The sequence below is a fragment of the Trichechus manatus genome, unplaced genomic scaffold (assembly GCF_000243295.1).
Source record: "Trichechus manatus latirostris isolate Lorelei unplaced genomic scaffold, TriManLat1.0 scaffold00004, whole genome shotgun sequence".
In the NCBI taxonomy this organism is placed as follows: Eukaryota; Metazoa; Chordata; class Mammalia; order Sirenia; family Trichechidae; genus Trichechus; species Trichechus manatus.
In genome coordinates this window covers 32,424,049-32,438,900 of record NW_004443940.1, presented here as the reverse complement: position 1 = coordinate 32,438,900, position 14,852 = coordinate 32,424,049, and the positions used below count along the sequence as shown (strand labels likewise).

Here is a 14,852-nt window from a genome sequence, read left to right as displayed (position 1 = left end):
GGCTATGGACACGGGCAGCTAAAGGAGCTGACGGCGAGGTCCAAGGTGTGGTTATGGACATGGGCAGCTAAAGGAGCTGACGGCGAGGTCCAAGGTGTGGTTATGGACATGGGGAGCTAAAGGAGCCGACGGCGAGGTCCAAGGTGTGGCTATGGACACAGAGAGCTAAAGCAGAGTAGGAGAAACGGTTCTGGGAACTGAGAAGGTGTCAGGGAGATGTGAAACTAGGATGTCAGGTGATCTTGTACGGAGACTGAAAATCTCCAGAAATTACGGAAGATTTATATAAAGGACATGTCTCGTTTTTATCGAAGACTTGTGAACATATAAGAATGTGTTCATATTATCACTTTTAAATTAAATACAATTAAAAATAAACAAAAAAATTAAAACTCTGACTGACACTGGTAAGCCTAAATGAACATGGAAGAAGATCTACGGACCAACAGCAGGGAATAAATAGGTAGGCCAGCTAGTAGCCAGTGGGATGCTGAAAACTTCAGAGGAAGAAAAGTTTTTTGAAGAGTAACGGCTGAAGGGACAACCAAGCTATGAGAAAGTTAACTTTTAAGCCTGAGGCACCCAGAGTACAGAAGGGACAGACGGGCTCCACTTGAGAGAATGGCAAGAAAAGTGGTATCTTGAGGAAAGGGTCAGGTATCGGGTAGGTTCAGAAAGGAGGACATAGTAAGGAAGGGTCAACAAAAGAAGGATAAATGGTCGGTGTGGCTGAGTAAACAAAGTGCAAAGCTTAAAGAGAGTACAGATAAGGGGTGAAGCAAGACTGGAATATCACTGAGGGCACCTGTCAATCAGGGTAACTTCCAGAATTGAGAGAATGAAGACAGGACTGGTTAAGCATTCTAGTAAGCTGAAGTTCAGAGAATAACTGAATTACAACAAGACTCATAAGTTAACCCCAAATCTCATACCACCACACTGCATTAAATATGGCTTTTGTTCACTCTGAAAAACAATATTGCTTACAAATACTGAATTCAATTCTCTCCATTTCTGAAGAACAAATAAGAATTACGCCAACTTGTTTATTTCAAAGATATCATCAACGATTTACTGAAATTTCCAACACTTTTATCTCACATGTTGCACATCTGTGGGTAACAGTCACAACATTTCAGGAGTGACAGGCCTATGCAGCATGCAGCCAGCTAATAAAACAAAAACTAAAAACCACTCCTTAAAATGAAGTGATAGCCAAGGATCCCAAAGCAACACTCTGAGTAAAATGAATAGTACAACGTAAGCTGGATACTAACCAATTCCAACAGAGGCAGAACATTTAGTCTGGTCTTTGATTTCCATACGGACAACATTTGCAAACTCGTCAGGAGTAAGTCTGGTCTCTGCGAGGATTTCGGTGATGTCAACCAGTGCTTCATCACAACTGACAGCCTCGATGCTGTGAGTGTAGCTATCAACACAGAGCAAAGGCAGTGAGTCACAGCCACAGCTCACCGTCTGCTCAACAAACGCTGCAATACAAAGTCTTCCTATGGTATCTTTCTTCAGTATTTCCTCAGGTTTAAAAAGCTAAAAAAAATTAGCATTTTAAATAAAGGAGCTCCAAGTGCCATTATTTAGTTACCTATCTTTTATCTGCACAGTTACTAATGTTTTTCTCTTTTTCTGTATTAACTACGAAAAACACAACAGAAATTATCATTCCAGTTTCTCTATATTGAAAATGCTTTTGTAAACCTCTGCAGAGTTGAAAAGTTCTGGATGAATTAGACCTATCAAAACATTTATTCTAAAAATTTTCAAACGCAGTTTAGCAGAATCAGTTAAATAAGTGATTGCTGCTCTCCTAAAACAAACGCCATCTCCCACAGCAGGTCTAGGATGCAGCATGATAAAATGGCCAATCGTCCCAGCTGCCTAAGAGGATGCCATCTACACTTCCTCCACGTGGAAATAACTTGGTTTTTGTTTTGCTTTTTTTGTCATCTTAAACGATCTACCCCCACGGAAGATTTGTTTTAAGTAGCTAGAGAAGAGGAAAAATAAGAAGAGTTGCTATGTGACCACAATGCTAACGAAATATAAGGGCTACGAAACCATGAAATAGAACTGAACCAGAAACGTTACGGCAACCAGAGAGACCTCAGAATCGAACATTCGTCTTCAATAGTCCACTTGGTGATGTACAGTGCAAGGGCCAGGCCTCACCTCTCATCTACACCTTACTGTATGTTACACATCAGATTAAATATCTATATTCATACACGAAATGAGTGTGCTTTGTTTAGGCTGAAATCAAGGGTAAAATTTGAAAGAGCAGAAGGGTATTATACTGGATGTGAACATTTTTTCTTCACAGTGAAAGCTGCCTGAGCTACATGCCACTGAAAATGTCTCCATAGACAAAAACTGAATCAGGCCTAGTATGGACGGTTCTCCCGCAAATCCTTCTGATACAAGGTCCAGGCTGGTAGTCTGAGGGTCTCTGTACCCTGTACACGTAGTACCACTACTCAGCTCAGTCACCCTAGTTGGGATGCCGACCTCAGCTGTGAAACAGGAATTAAAGCACACTTTCCACTTGCTAACACCAATACTCCGATATTTGGGATCTTAGGGACAGTTATGATTATGACTGACCTATTACCCAGCACTCAATCCTACTTACTTATGCCAGATAACCTCACTGGTGCCTTGGCACTGTTCCCCTCTACTAAAGCAAGCTCCCTTGACGGCGGGAACTGGATCTCAGTCCTCTCTGTGGGAGACTAGCTGCATCAAGCAGTGGTTTGTACTTAATGGACACTCAAACAGGTGTTCAAAACAGAGAATAAGAAAGAAGAGAGAGAGGTGAAGGCAGAGGCAGGAAGTGCAGCTCTTGGAACGCTGGTACAGCTCAGAGGCTGACAAACCCTGGCCCACAGTCCTCACGCCTGTGTTGATAAGCCGTACTGGACACAGCCACACCCTTTCGTTTACACATTATCTGTGGCGGCTCTGGCACCGTACGGCAGAGTTGCCACAGACACCTCACCTGGCCCTTTACAAAGAAAGTATGCCAATATAGATGTTTATAATTTTTAGTTTTGAGTTAATGTTAAATATATCTACACTCTAAAATGTTTTTTAATTTATTTTTTCTCAAGTCAACTAATCATTCCCCATGAAACTATTCCTAAAAACTAACTTTGGCATATTTAATTATTTTAGAAGCTAAGAGTCTCTACTCCTTATCACCCCATCATTTCTAATTTTAAACAAGACTGTAATTCAAATGTAGTAATAAAAGAGAGTCAAGTCCAATTCTTAATCTGGTTCCATGGGGGAAAAAACTATAACCACTGATTAGAAGTTATGTAGGCAGAGAATCAGATTATACATGGACATCACAAAGCACCTCTACAATTTCAGCAGTGGAAAAATGCCCCCATGAAATTGAGCTACTGATTGCTGGGAGTGCTCAAAGAAAGGTTAGAAGGCTATCAAACTGGGTTGCTGAGGAAAGGGTTCTTCAAAGAAATAAAAGTCTAGCAAAAGTGATCCTGACAATCCTAAAGAAAACTGGACTATCCTTAATATTAGCTAAAGAAAACAGTAATACGGACATGAAAGTGACTCTTATCACACCATACCTTGCCAGTGTCTCATACATTGTTCGTGCAACTTCCTTATATGCATGAAAATCATACGGAACAGCTTGAAGATTAGGACACAGCTGCTTAGCTTGCCCAAAAAACATTCCATTCTTAATGCCAACTCGTCTAGAGAGAGAACAGAGCACAACGGAGGTTATGCTGGAAATTTAAACTCAAAACGGAATATCAAATATGCTGACATTACCTCCCCATGCCACTAGCATACAATTTTCATGTAACATTATTTTCATTAGGGGTCAAAATTAGGTATTAAGAAAGCTTACAAGTCTGTTTTTCCCTCGAAGGAAAAATTACACAATTGTCTGATTAGTGTTAAGTGACATATGTAGATGTGCCAAAATACGTTATTAAGAGACCAGGTTTGGCTCTTGTCTGGATCTGGAGATTTCTCCTAAGACTCAGATCTCTGGCCCTTCTGCAGAGATGCCAGTGCGCCATATATGCTGGTGATATCCCAACGACCACAGAGCAGGAACGTGTTGTCAAAAAGGTACTTTCTCTCCCTAATACATGGCACATTTGGCCAGGGCTCATCCCCCATGAACAAAGAATATAAACGAAAGAACTACACAAACAGTGCTGTGTGACAAACAGACAAAACGGACTCATCCTGTTACCACCCAATTCCCAATTGACCAATTCCATGCTCCTGAAGTGGCTCCACAGTGGCTGAGATGCCAACAGCATTGTATATGGTAGGACATCACTCTGGGCAGGAGCCAGTGTTCCAGAACTTTGAGGGACCTGATTGAAAATGGTAAATTTTAAATCTACTGAGTGTCTAAATGCCCCACATTACCCTTTGACATTTGGAGCAATCAGCACAAAACTATAATTATGGAATTATACGTAATTCGTAAAATTGCATTTTACCACTCTGTAATGAATCAAGAAAAAATACTGTAGTAAAAACACAAGCAAAATAACAAAGCAATGTTTCACCAGATTACATACTCCTATGTAAATATACCAAATGATTAGTCTATCCATTCATCAATTCATTCATTAAGTATTTACTATCTGCTTACTTACTATGGAGGTGGGCCCTATTTTAAGAAACATAAAACAAACAGTTCTCAATTACCCAAAGACCTTCTGGCATCCTCCCTATATCCATACCACCACTGAGAACCAAGAAGGAAGAAAGTCCTTCACGTCACTCAGAGTTAAATGCAAAATCCCAGGTATTTTTTATGTATACAAAACGTAAGAAATTATCTGATTGCCAAGCCCCTATTAGATGAAAAATATCTAATAGGAAGGAAAAATGATGGTCAGGGAAGTGATTGATAAACAACATAATAATAAAAAAAAAACAAACAAACAACTCTTTCATTCATTCAACAAACACTTACGTCTCAGGCACTTTGCAAGGTGGTGAGTATAAGATGACCAACAAAACAACATCATCATGTTCATGAGGATGACGCAGCATGCACCCAGCACAGGATGAATTATATGCAACAGACCTTGTTTACTAGGCATGGAAGTATATATGTAATAGTTTAGAAGTATAAATAGAAATATGCATATAATGGTTTGGAGAAGTTATCAGAAATTATTAAAGCAGAAAAAAAAGGTCCGGGGGGGCAACTTCAGGTTATTTGGAAAAATGTACTTATTTAAAAAAATGTTTTCAAGAATGCTAGACATAAACATGGTGCCAGCACATAAAAGCTAAACTTAACAAAATTAAAAGTAACCAATCATTTTTTAAAGGAATGTGCTACAGAATTCTTAAAATATTATGTTCTTTTATTTACAATACTTTCATTTCTAAAAATTTTCAGGAGCACATTATTTTGAAAAATATAGTACATCTACTCATGTACTACGTCTGATCCACGACCCATTACAGGATGGTGCAGGACCAGGTGGCATTTCGTTTCCTCGTGCATGGGATCGCCAGCGGTCGGGGACTGACTCAAAGGCAGCTAACGACAATTTATGTACTCATGCACATCTAAATCCCGGAGAGAGAAATGTTTAAGAGCCACCAGACACTATAACAGGAGCCCTGGTGGAGCACTGGTTAAGCGCTTGGCTGCTAACGGAAAGGTCGGTGGTTTGAACCCACCATCTGCTTCTCGAGAGAAAGACGTGGCAGTTTGCTTCGTAAAGATTATAGCCTTGGAGATGTTATGGGAGAGAGAGATCTACTCTGTCCTACAGCCTCACCAGGAGTTGGAATGGACTTGACGGCAACCGGTTTGGTTTTTTTAGACACTATAAGGGAATTACAAACCAAAAAGAAGAACCTAAGACATTTTCCATAAGTAACGGACGCAAAATACCTTGAGCTGGTCGATGGGAAACTGAATTTATTTCATGTAAAATAAATGAGTAAAGATAATTACAAAAAAATTTGAAGTGACTCTTCATTACAGTGACATACCTATTCCTCCAACTAAAACCTCAGCCAGAACAAACTGTCAATACTTCCCGAGTCTATGCTGCAGAAAGAGTTTGTCCTCACGCTTAAAGTTTACAGGCATATTCTTTCTTGCAATGTTTTGCTCAAACAATTGTATTTGGTGTTGTATTAGACAATATAAAAAATTACTCATTAAATCACTGTCATTGTCCATGCAACATACTAAACGAGATCCATAACACTAATAGTTCAGAAAGGTAAAGGGTCCTTACAAAAGCATATGAAAAGGAAGGTGTTTAAATTACGTGATCTTAAAAATCTACCATTATAGGATATTTGTAAGTATATCATTACCTTCTCATCTACATATCCACCTTCTTACTTATTATGTACAAAGCTTGTTATTTCTGGTAAACCCATTGCCGCTGAGTCGATTCCGACTCATAGCGACCCTCTAGGGCAGAGCAGAACTGCCCCATGGTGTTTCCAAGGGTGCAATTATTAAAAAAAATTTTTTGTCTTTATCGAGAATATACCCAGCAAAACATACACTAATTCAATCATTTCTACATGTACAATTCAGTGACACTGATTACATTCTTCGAGTTGTACAACATTCTCACCCTCCTTTTCTGAACTGTTCCTCCTCACCCATTAATATAAAGTCACTGCCCCCTAAGGTTCCTATCTAATCTATCAAGTTGCTATTGTCACTTCGATCCCATATAGATAGTTCTCAAAAGAGCATAATGCTCAAGGCAGACATTTTTTACTAGTTAAGCTAAACTACTGTTTGGTTTTAAGAAGACTTCAGGGGATATTTTTGGTTTAAGTTTTAAAAATTATATCAAGGCAACAGTTTCAGGGGTTCATTCAGCCCCTTGGCTCCAGAAAGTCTGGATTCTATGAGACTTTGAAATTCTGTTCTGCATTTTCCCCCTTTTGATAAGAATTCTACTGTAGACTCTTTGATCAAAATGTTCAGTAATGGTAGCCGGGCACCATCCAGTTCTTCTGGTCTCATGGCAAAGAAGGCAGTTGTTCACAGAGGCAATTAGCCACACATCCCATATCCTCCTTCTATTCCTGATTTTCCTTCTGATGTTTCAGGCAAATAGAAACCAAATGTTGTGTCCAAGGCTGTAAATGTTTATAGAAGCAGACTACCACAGCTTTGTCCCACAGAGCAGCTGGTGGGTTCGAACCGCTGACCTTTTGGTTAAGCACTTAACCACTGCGCCACCAGAGCTCTTTGGTAAAACTAACAGTAACACATATTCTGACTACCTTACCTACATACACATATCTTACCTTTCTATGACTTCTACCATCCCAGACTTGCATTCTATCCTTTGATGATCTCCATTATTAGCTTCTATTGAAAACTTGGAGCCCTGGTGGCACAGTGGTTAAGAGCTGCGGCGAGCTACAGCTGTTAACCAAAAGGTCAGCAGTTCAAATCCATCAGCCGCTCCTTGGAAACCCTGTGGAGGAGTTCTACTCTGTCCTATAAGGTCGCTATGAGTCGCAATCAACGTGACGGCAACGGGTTTTACTGAAAACTTCCCAATGTGTAAAACTGGGAATGACCACCCCCCAATCCAGCCACTTCAATCCCAGAAATAGTTCTCTAATACAACTGCGAATTATACTTGTTAAAAAAAAATAGTCTTCTCACTTAATGGAAAATATAACTAACTGGGGATAGTTACAAAAAAGGGTACCCAGAAATTCTTTTCTAGAGATCTTTATTCTCTAGAAAATGGAGAATTAGAATTAAAGGACGAAATCCCCATTGTTAGTTTTTTTTTTTTTCTTAAACTTGCAGTTAAATTCATTGTCATCACTTTGTTATTTCCTAAAAATAAACATTTGCCATTTTAATGGCTAACTACATAGTATTTGGCTCCCATATATTATCATCCCAATAATTCTGTAAGGCATTCAGCTTGACAATCGCCATCCATGGTTCAACAGAAATAAACCACCCAAACACCCATGGGAGTCTACAGCCTAGGTACAACTGTGGCCACTAGAGTCCACACCATCAAGAACTGGTAACACTTCCATTCTTGAGGCAGCCTTGGCACCCCCCCTCAATCCAGCACTTATCCTGGGGGTACTGAGTGTGAAAGGAGACCCTATAGAGACAGCAAGGCAAGGCTGGAGCTTTCATGTTGAGCCATTTACCAGTTAGCAGGAGTCCCTGGGTAGCACAAACGGTTAAGTGCTCAACTACGAGCTGAAAGATTGGCAGTTAGAACCCACCCAGAGGCACCTCAGAAGACAGGTCTACTACTGAAGGGTCACAGCCTTGAAAACCTTACGGAGTTGTACTACTCTGTACCCATGGGGTCCCTATGAGTCAGAACTGACTCAACGGCAAACAGTAACAACAATTAGCAAAATTCAAGAACTGAAAGACTATTTCTGGGCTTCATCACATCGTCCAGATACAAAACACAACTGTCCACCCATCAGAAGCAGAAGTCAGCATTCATTCTCTTGGTGAGGGGCAGGGACCTAACCTACTGAGCCCAATATAAAATCAGCTCTAAGCTACCTGTGCTAATAAAGAGCAACACACACAATCCAAAAGGCATCCGTATTTGACTTAACTACCCTTTATTAAAAAGAAGTTTCAATTCCTTAACCACATTATCAGCTAACAATGAAAAAGACTAAAATACAATTCTGTTCACGAGAAAGGCAAAGTTAGCCTGGGAGGAAAAGTTTGACATGTCATGAATGAAAAATAACTTAAAATATTTTTAAATTATGCATATCTGAAAATAATGTTTTTTACTTAAATATCCTTTTTATAAATTAATCGGCAAGATTTTGAAAGAACTATTCTGGTCAGATTCACTTATTTGAATAACCCCAAATTTAAACCCAGACTGAAAATGTAACTGATTTAAGACTCTGTTCCTTTTTATAATTACTGAATACTTAAATACTTGCCAAAAATGTGTATCTGCTATGTTATAAAGGTGTAAGAATCTACGTATAGTTGCCAGGAAAGAAAAAAAACAGACTTCTCTTTTTAATTAATCAATTCACTAGTACTCCTACTTTATTACAACTATTATAATCAATTACTTCAAAATGAGTGATTTTTTATGAGTATGAAGAACATATATGTCCCTCTTGTACTGAAATAGCCAATTACAATCAGGCTTTAAGGTTACTGTGTGTAAGATAGAGACCTACACACAAAGTTGATGTCAACAGGCTGACAACATATTCACCAATTTTAAATAGATTATTAGATATGCCAATATGGAAGTGCTTACTTCTGAGACCTGGCGGCTAAACAGTTAAGTGCCTGGCTGCTAACCAAAAGGTCTGCAGTTCCAACTCACCCAGCAGATCCATGTGAGAGAGACCTGGTGATCTGCTCCCATAAAGATTACAGCCTAGGAAACCCACAGGGCAGTTCCAATCTGACACATGGGTTCGCTATGAGTCTAAATCGACTTGACAGCACCCAACAACAACAATAATTTAACAGACAATTGAGTTTTAACATAATTTAAAAAGTTTTTTAAAAAAACCCACTGAGAATCAGAAGGTTTAGATTCCAGGTTTTTTTTTTTTTTTTTTTAAGCTGTTAAAAGAAAGGATTAGAGTAGATGAATACTGAGGTCCTCTTCCATTGAAAACTATCTTCCATGCTTCCAAAGACAATTGTTTAAAACTACAGCGCCAGGTTCGTTTGGTTTCCACTGTAGTCCCTGGAGCCGTGGTGGCGCAGTGGTTAAAAGCTTGGCAGCTAACCAACAGGCTGGCAGTTCAAATCCACCAGCTGCTCCTTGGAAACCCTCTGGGGCTGTTCTACCCTGTCCTATAGGGTCACTATGAGTCAGAATCAACTCGACAGCAATGAGCAAGCATTTGTGACAGAAAAAAACAAAGGAACTAGAGGGATGAAAACTAGAAATATTTTTGGTGCATAATATGGCTGTAACATACTTAAATGCAAATGTTAAAACTCAATTGTCTGACTGACGTGTCTAAATCCACTTCTGAAGATTATATGATAAAAAATGATTAACTCAATTAACTATTCACTAAGTATTACAATACACTTCACTCCTACATACCTGGCTTCGTAACTACAAGATGCAATTTCAGCCGTTGACAAAACAGAATCAATTCCATTTGTTTGTGCAGAATCTCGAGCTTCCCACACTGCTGAATCAGGTATTTCTGCTTTGAAAATAATAAAATTTAATGATTATATATTAAAAACTATTGTCCTTAACGTTTATTCAAGAAGTTCACTTTCCAATACAAATGTTTAATAAATTCCAAATACAGTTACCTCCAACTGGTATTTATTTCCATATTTAAGAAAAAGAAACATCTGTAACTGTAAAATGGTTTACTTCCACTATACTCTTCATCAGCTGTCAGGTAAACACTTATCATAATAAATTAAAAGCGTCCTATTTTAGTACTAGAGATTAAAAAAATACACAGAAAGATAAAATATTCCTTTAACATGGTCTCTTGAGATTGACAAAGATAAAGCGTGATCAAGAAGATGAACCCCCACTTATTGTCTTAAAAGGACTGTAAACTTCTCTGTAATGGGTAACAGTTAATGAGAAATACAAATTTCTCTAAAGGCTCTTTGCCGTTTCCTAGAAGAACTATCTGCAAAACTTAAAGCTAATTAATATGTTCAACAAACATCAAATTCCTACAAGCCATCTGATCAAAAAGTCATTTTGTAGGTCACATAACCATAAAGAGAACTTCATCCTAAATTTAAGATTTTTCTTTTGAACACATATCAGGTAAAAGAGCCTCACAAAATTATCCCCTTCCGGTAATTCTACTTTTAGTTTAACAATGCATGTTCAATTAAAAACATTCAAGTGTGCTGAGCATACCAACTGCTTTACTGAACACAACTGTGGTCTAAATAGTACAGCTATATCTCTTAATATCCAAACCAAAGGTATAGCTTTACACAAGAGTATAAAACACAGAGCTTAGTGAGCCTGCTGGCTGCATGTCACTTTACTTCCTTTACCACCTTTAGCTTCACTAGTAATTGTGAAATCGATTTAAAACATAGTTGCAGTTAGAGGGCTCCTGGGATACTATCATTAGGTTACAAGAAGCCTATGCTGTAAATACATTATCACACATTCTAAAAATATAATCTGTCATATCTCCACTATCATAAACAATACCATTAGTTAGTAAAACAAGACCAAGAGATACCACTTCAGACAATTCTAAGACAAACCTATTTTGAGTACACTGTAACAAATATATAACTAACAAACCCACCATTTCTTTTCTATTTCAGAGACTTAATGTCCATGAAAACTCAGCAGTTAACGTACCACCAGAAAAACATGGCAAAATATCTGGCTCCACAGGCTTAAGACAACTCTTCCTGGTGTGACCACAGTCATCAACATCTTTCACCCGATTATGCAACCTATACAAGCACGTCTGTATCCTAGCGCCCATACGCACAAAGCATAAATCCAAGTCAAATTCTAGGGACTGCCACTTCAATGGGGTAAAACCCTACTCGCCTCAAAAATAAAAACAGCATACTGTATCATTTGAGCGTGGTCTCTGATATGTGAGTAACACACTGCTACACCGTTACTATGAGCTAAGACAAAATGCAGAGCAGAATCTCAGTGCTGCTGAAGGCTCCTAGAAGGCTACACAGCATCTTTAACAGTCCGTTACTCTAAGTTGAGAAAAATACGTAAGAATCAGGATTATAAGTCACAGTGCAGCAGAGGGTGCTCCTAGACCAAAAAAGGAAGTGTGGAAGCTTGAACAGTCACAACCAGCTGCCTTTCAAAGGTGTTACTGCTAGCTATGCCTTCAAGTTCGGGAGTTATGTGACGTCTGTATCTGAAGGGCTAGTTAAATAGCCTAAGATACTCGTTGTGGGAATTCAGAGAGAAATCACGCTGGGGGTGCGAACAGTCTCTCTGGTCCACGTGCGCCCACGCCCTGGCCGGAGACGCAGCAGCGATGTCTCTCTTCACTGGGCTGGCTGACCTTGTCCACAGTGCAGCAGAGTGCGTGGGTCCCTCCATGAGCGCAGTGAGGTGCTTCATGTGAGATTCGGGGCAATGCAGGGACACACTGTCCTCACTGGAGGGCAAAGTAGAGAACTGCTCATCAAAACTTGACAAACTAGACGGGCACATGGAGAATGTGGAGGAACGGTTGGAGAAATCAGAGGCCAGGAGCCAGGTCTGTGAAAAAGAAATCGCTGAGAATAAATCTATGGCTAATACGATTTTAAAAACTGTTGTTTTTTTAGAATGAAAACTGAAGTTGTTGAAGGGATAGGAAACGTGCATCCTGAGAATCCAGGATGGGGTATAAAAGGCCCCAACCATGAAATCTTGAGCATAAAATGGATTCCAAACAGTGAGATCATCACTGAGAAGTGTCACTGCTGAGTACTACTCCGGAAGCAGCTTCAGAAAGGAAGTCACAGATGGAGATCCCCTGGTTAAGCTGGTCTCATTAGAAAAAGAGTGTGAATATGGGGAATAAGACACTGAAGTGTCTATAAAGGACTAAAGATGCTATTTGTCCTAATACTTTGCCTAGCCATACAAGTCAAAACGCTAGAACTGACCAAAAAAAAAAAAAATTCTTTTTTAAAAAGCTAGCATGTGGAATCCAAAGATTCTAATTCTTAAACTGATCCTCAATATTTCTAAATTTAGTTTCATGTCCAGTAATGACCCAATGAAAGAAAGATCAGGAAATAACAAGCAAAGAAGAACAAAGGCATTGAAAAAACAAGTTCTAAGCACAAGCTTAGTTGCAACCAAATATTCTAACAGGACAATCTATTCATTTTCTAATGCAGCAAATATTTTGGTAAGTTCTTAATGGGTCAAAAGGCTTAGGACATAAAAGTGAAAGGCATCAAGTTAATGCAAGAGTATAAAATACAAAGTATCATATTCACTTTTTCTAGTGAGAGAATATCTATTTCTGACAGTTTTCCAAGGCAAATGTAACGAAATTTAAATATTTCTCCGAATGATTTACCTTCTGGTTTACTACCCACATTTAGGGAAGAATGATGTGAATTATGAAAGGTCATTACAATTATGAAATCCATCGGCTAAACTGATGAAGACAATGAAGTGACAACAGCGGTCTGTTAACAAGCTGTCGATGGTCAGATTAACAACGACGGAAGGGAAGACAAAAGAGGACCAGCTCTGCTATTCCTAGGGAACGTGTGCTTGCTGATGTCAAACTTCTAGATGGAGACACCGAAAGGAGGACGTGTGTGATAAACACAAGACCCCACCCACACAGAACCCTGAGCACTGGGTAACCGAAGAGCTACCGAACGGTAAGCACAGGACATCATTTCCTTCTTTCAACACTCACTCACTCAGTATTTACTGAGTGCCCAATTGTGACAAGTGTTGTACATTTCCTTAAACTACTTATTTCTTGTTTTCTAAACCTTAAGGTTTTACCTTTTTAATAGTATCATATAGAAAATACAAAAAACAAAACCAACCTACCACAAAACCATACTGCCAATACTTAATACCCATATTGCCAAATACCACAAAGCAACTAAATCTCAACAAGAACAATTCTACATAAATAGCTGCTCCAAGATCTATGACACACAAAATTCTAGCTATCAAAAATCTCTTAAAAAGTTTAAAACGCAAAGACGGAAAAAAAAAGAAGCTTTAGAAAACCTGGAAACAATATGTATACATGATGCATAAATACACGTCTCTATTTCTTTTCTATCCTAGTTACCCCACGTAAACGTGATTACAATCAAAAGGACTGTAATCTTAAAAACCAAAGGTGCTCAGAGATGTGCGATGGCTTTCTTTTTGCTTTAATTTCACTGGGATCCTTTCTAACACAAGCCCAAGGTTTTTTAACGAAACTGAAAAAACTGGGAGAAAACCACACTGTATGCCTAATTTCTGATTAAAATTTTTCTGAGAGGCTAATTAAAAAAAATTCTTTTGGTGTTGCAGAAATCCATGAAGAAACTGTCATCAGGGTCAGAGAATTTAATTTCTAAGCAATTATTTCTCAGGGAAATAAAACAAAAAACATATATGAAAATCTTAAATAGTATTGTGGTTAGTATAATTTATTATTTTTATTAATACCTAAAACGTAAAAGCCAGAGAAACAAGAAATGTTTCTTAGATGAAATAGATTCAATAGGTTCTTATTCCAATAAATTAAAACTCCTACTATTTCTTATCCCACTTCCTCATACAAATCTTTCAGCAACATGCACTTTACCACCCCTATTGTGATACATTATTAACCAAACAACTAGGAACTGTTAACTCCTGAGTTCTGGGGCTTCCACAAAAAGATGTCCCTCATTTTCATCACAGATCTAAATGTATACAAAGCAAACTAATCACATCTTTCAAAACATTTTTCACCGTCTGTCCTTGGAAAATATTATTATCTAATTCAACAAAGCATCAATTTTGAGAAAATAACCATAAACCAGTCGTTTGCATTACATTCAGGTCTCGCTTTCAGACGTCACTGACATCTTTAAAACCCCTGAATGAAAAAAGCTGATTATTTCAACTTTGCTTTCATTTCTGTAACATTAATACCAACAGCAACATCCAGAAGTCTTCAACAGGATCACTACGACTTCAAAGAGAGCTCGTTATCTGTACCTGCTTTGCCCCTCAGGCTTTTATTCTGATAATAATGCCACTCCAAGTAGGGGTTGACGCCAGGGCGTAAAGGTGCCCTTCCTGTGCCTCTGTTGCTCGTAACAGCCACTGGTTTTCCTGCGAGGAAAAGAATAA

At 38.6% G+C, this 14,852-nt stretch overlaps 1 protein-coding gene across 7 annotated transcripts in view; it reads right to left on the bottom strand.

The window, feature by feature from the left end:
• The window catches only part of REV1 (REV1 DNA directed polymerase), a 65,264-nt gene that overhangs the window by 22,827 nt on the left and 27,585 nt on the right, over positions 1–14,852 (bottom strand). The window contains exons 7-11 of one of the 7 annotated variants that reach the window (XM_023734064.1): positions 14,718–14,834; positions 12,058–12,257; positions 10,119–10,227; positions 3,615–3,743; positions 1,278–1,432 (exon numbers count right to left, since the gene is read on the bottom strand). In XM_023734064.1, the coding sequence (XP_023589832.1) occupies positions 1,278–1,432; positions 3,615–3,721 (262 nt within the window). In that variant the 5' untranslated portion in view covers positions 3,722–3,743; positions 10,119–10,227; positions 12,058–12,257; positions 14,718–14,834. The other 6 variants (XM_023734060.1, XM_012555910.2, XM_004369314.3 and 3 more) reach the window with 6 other exon arrangements.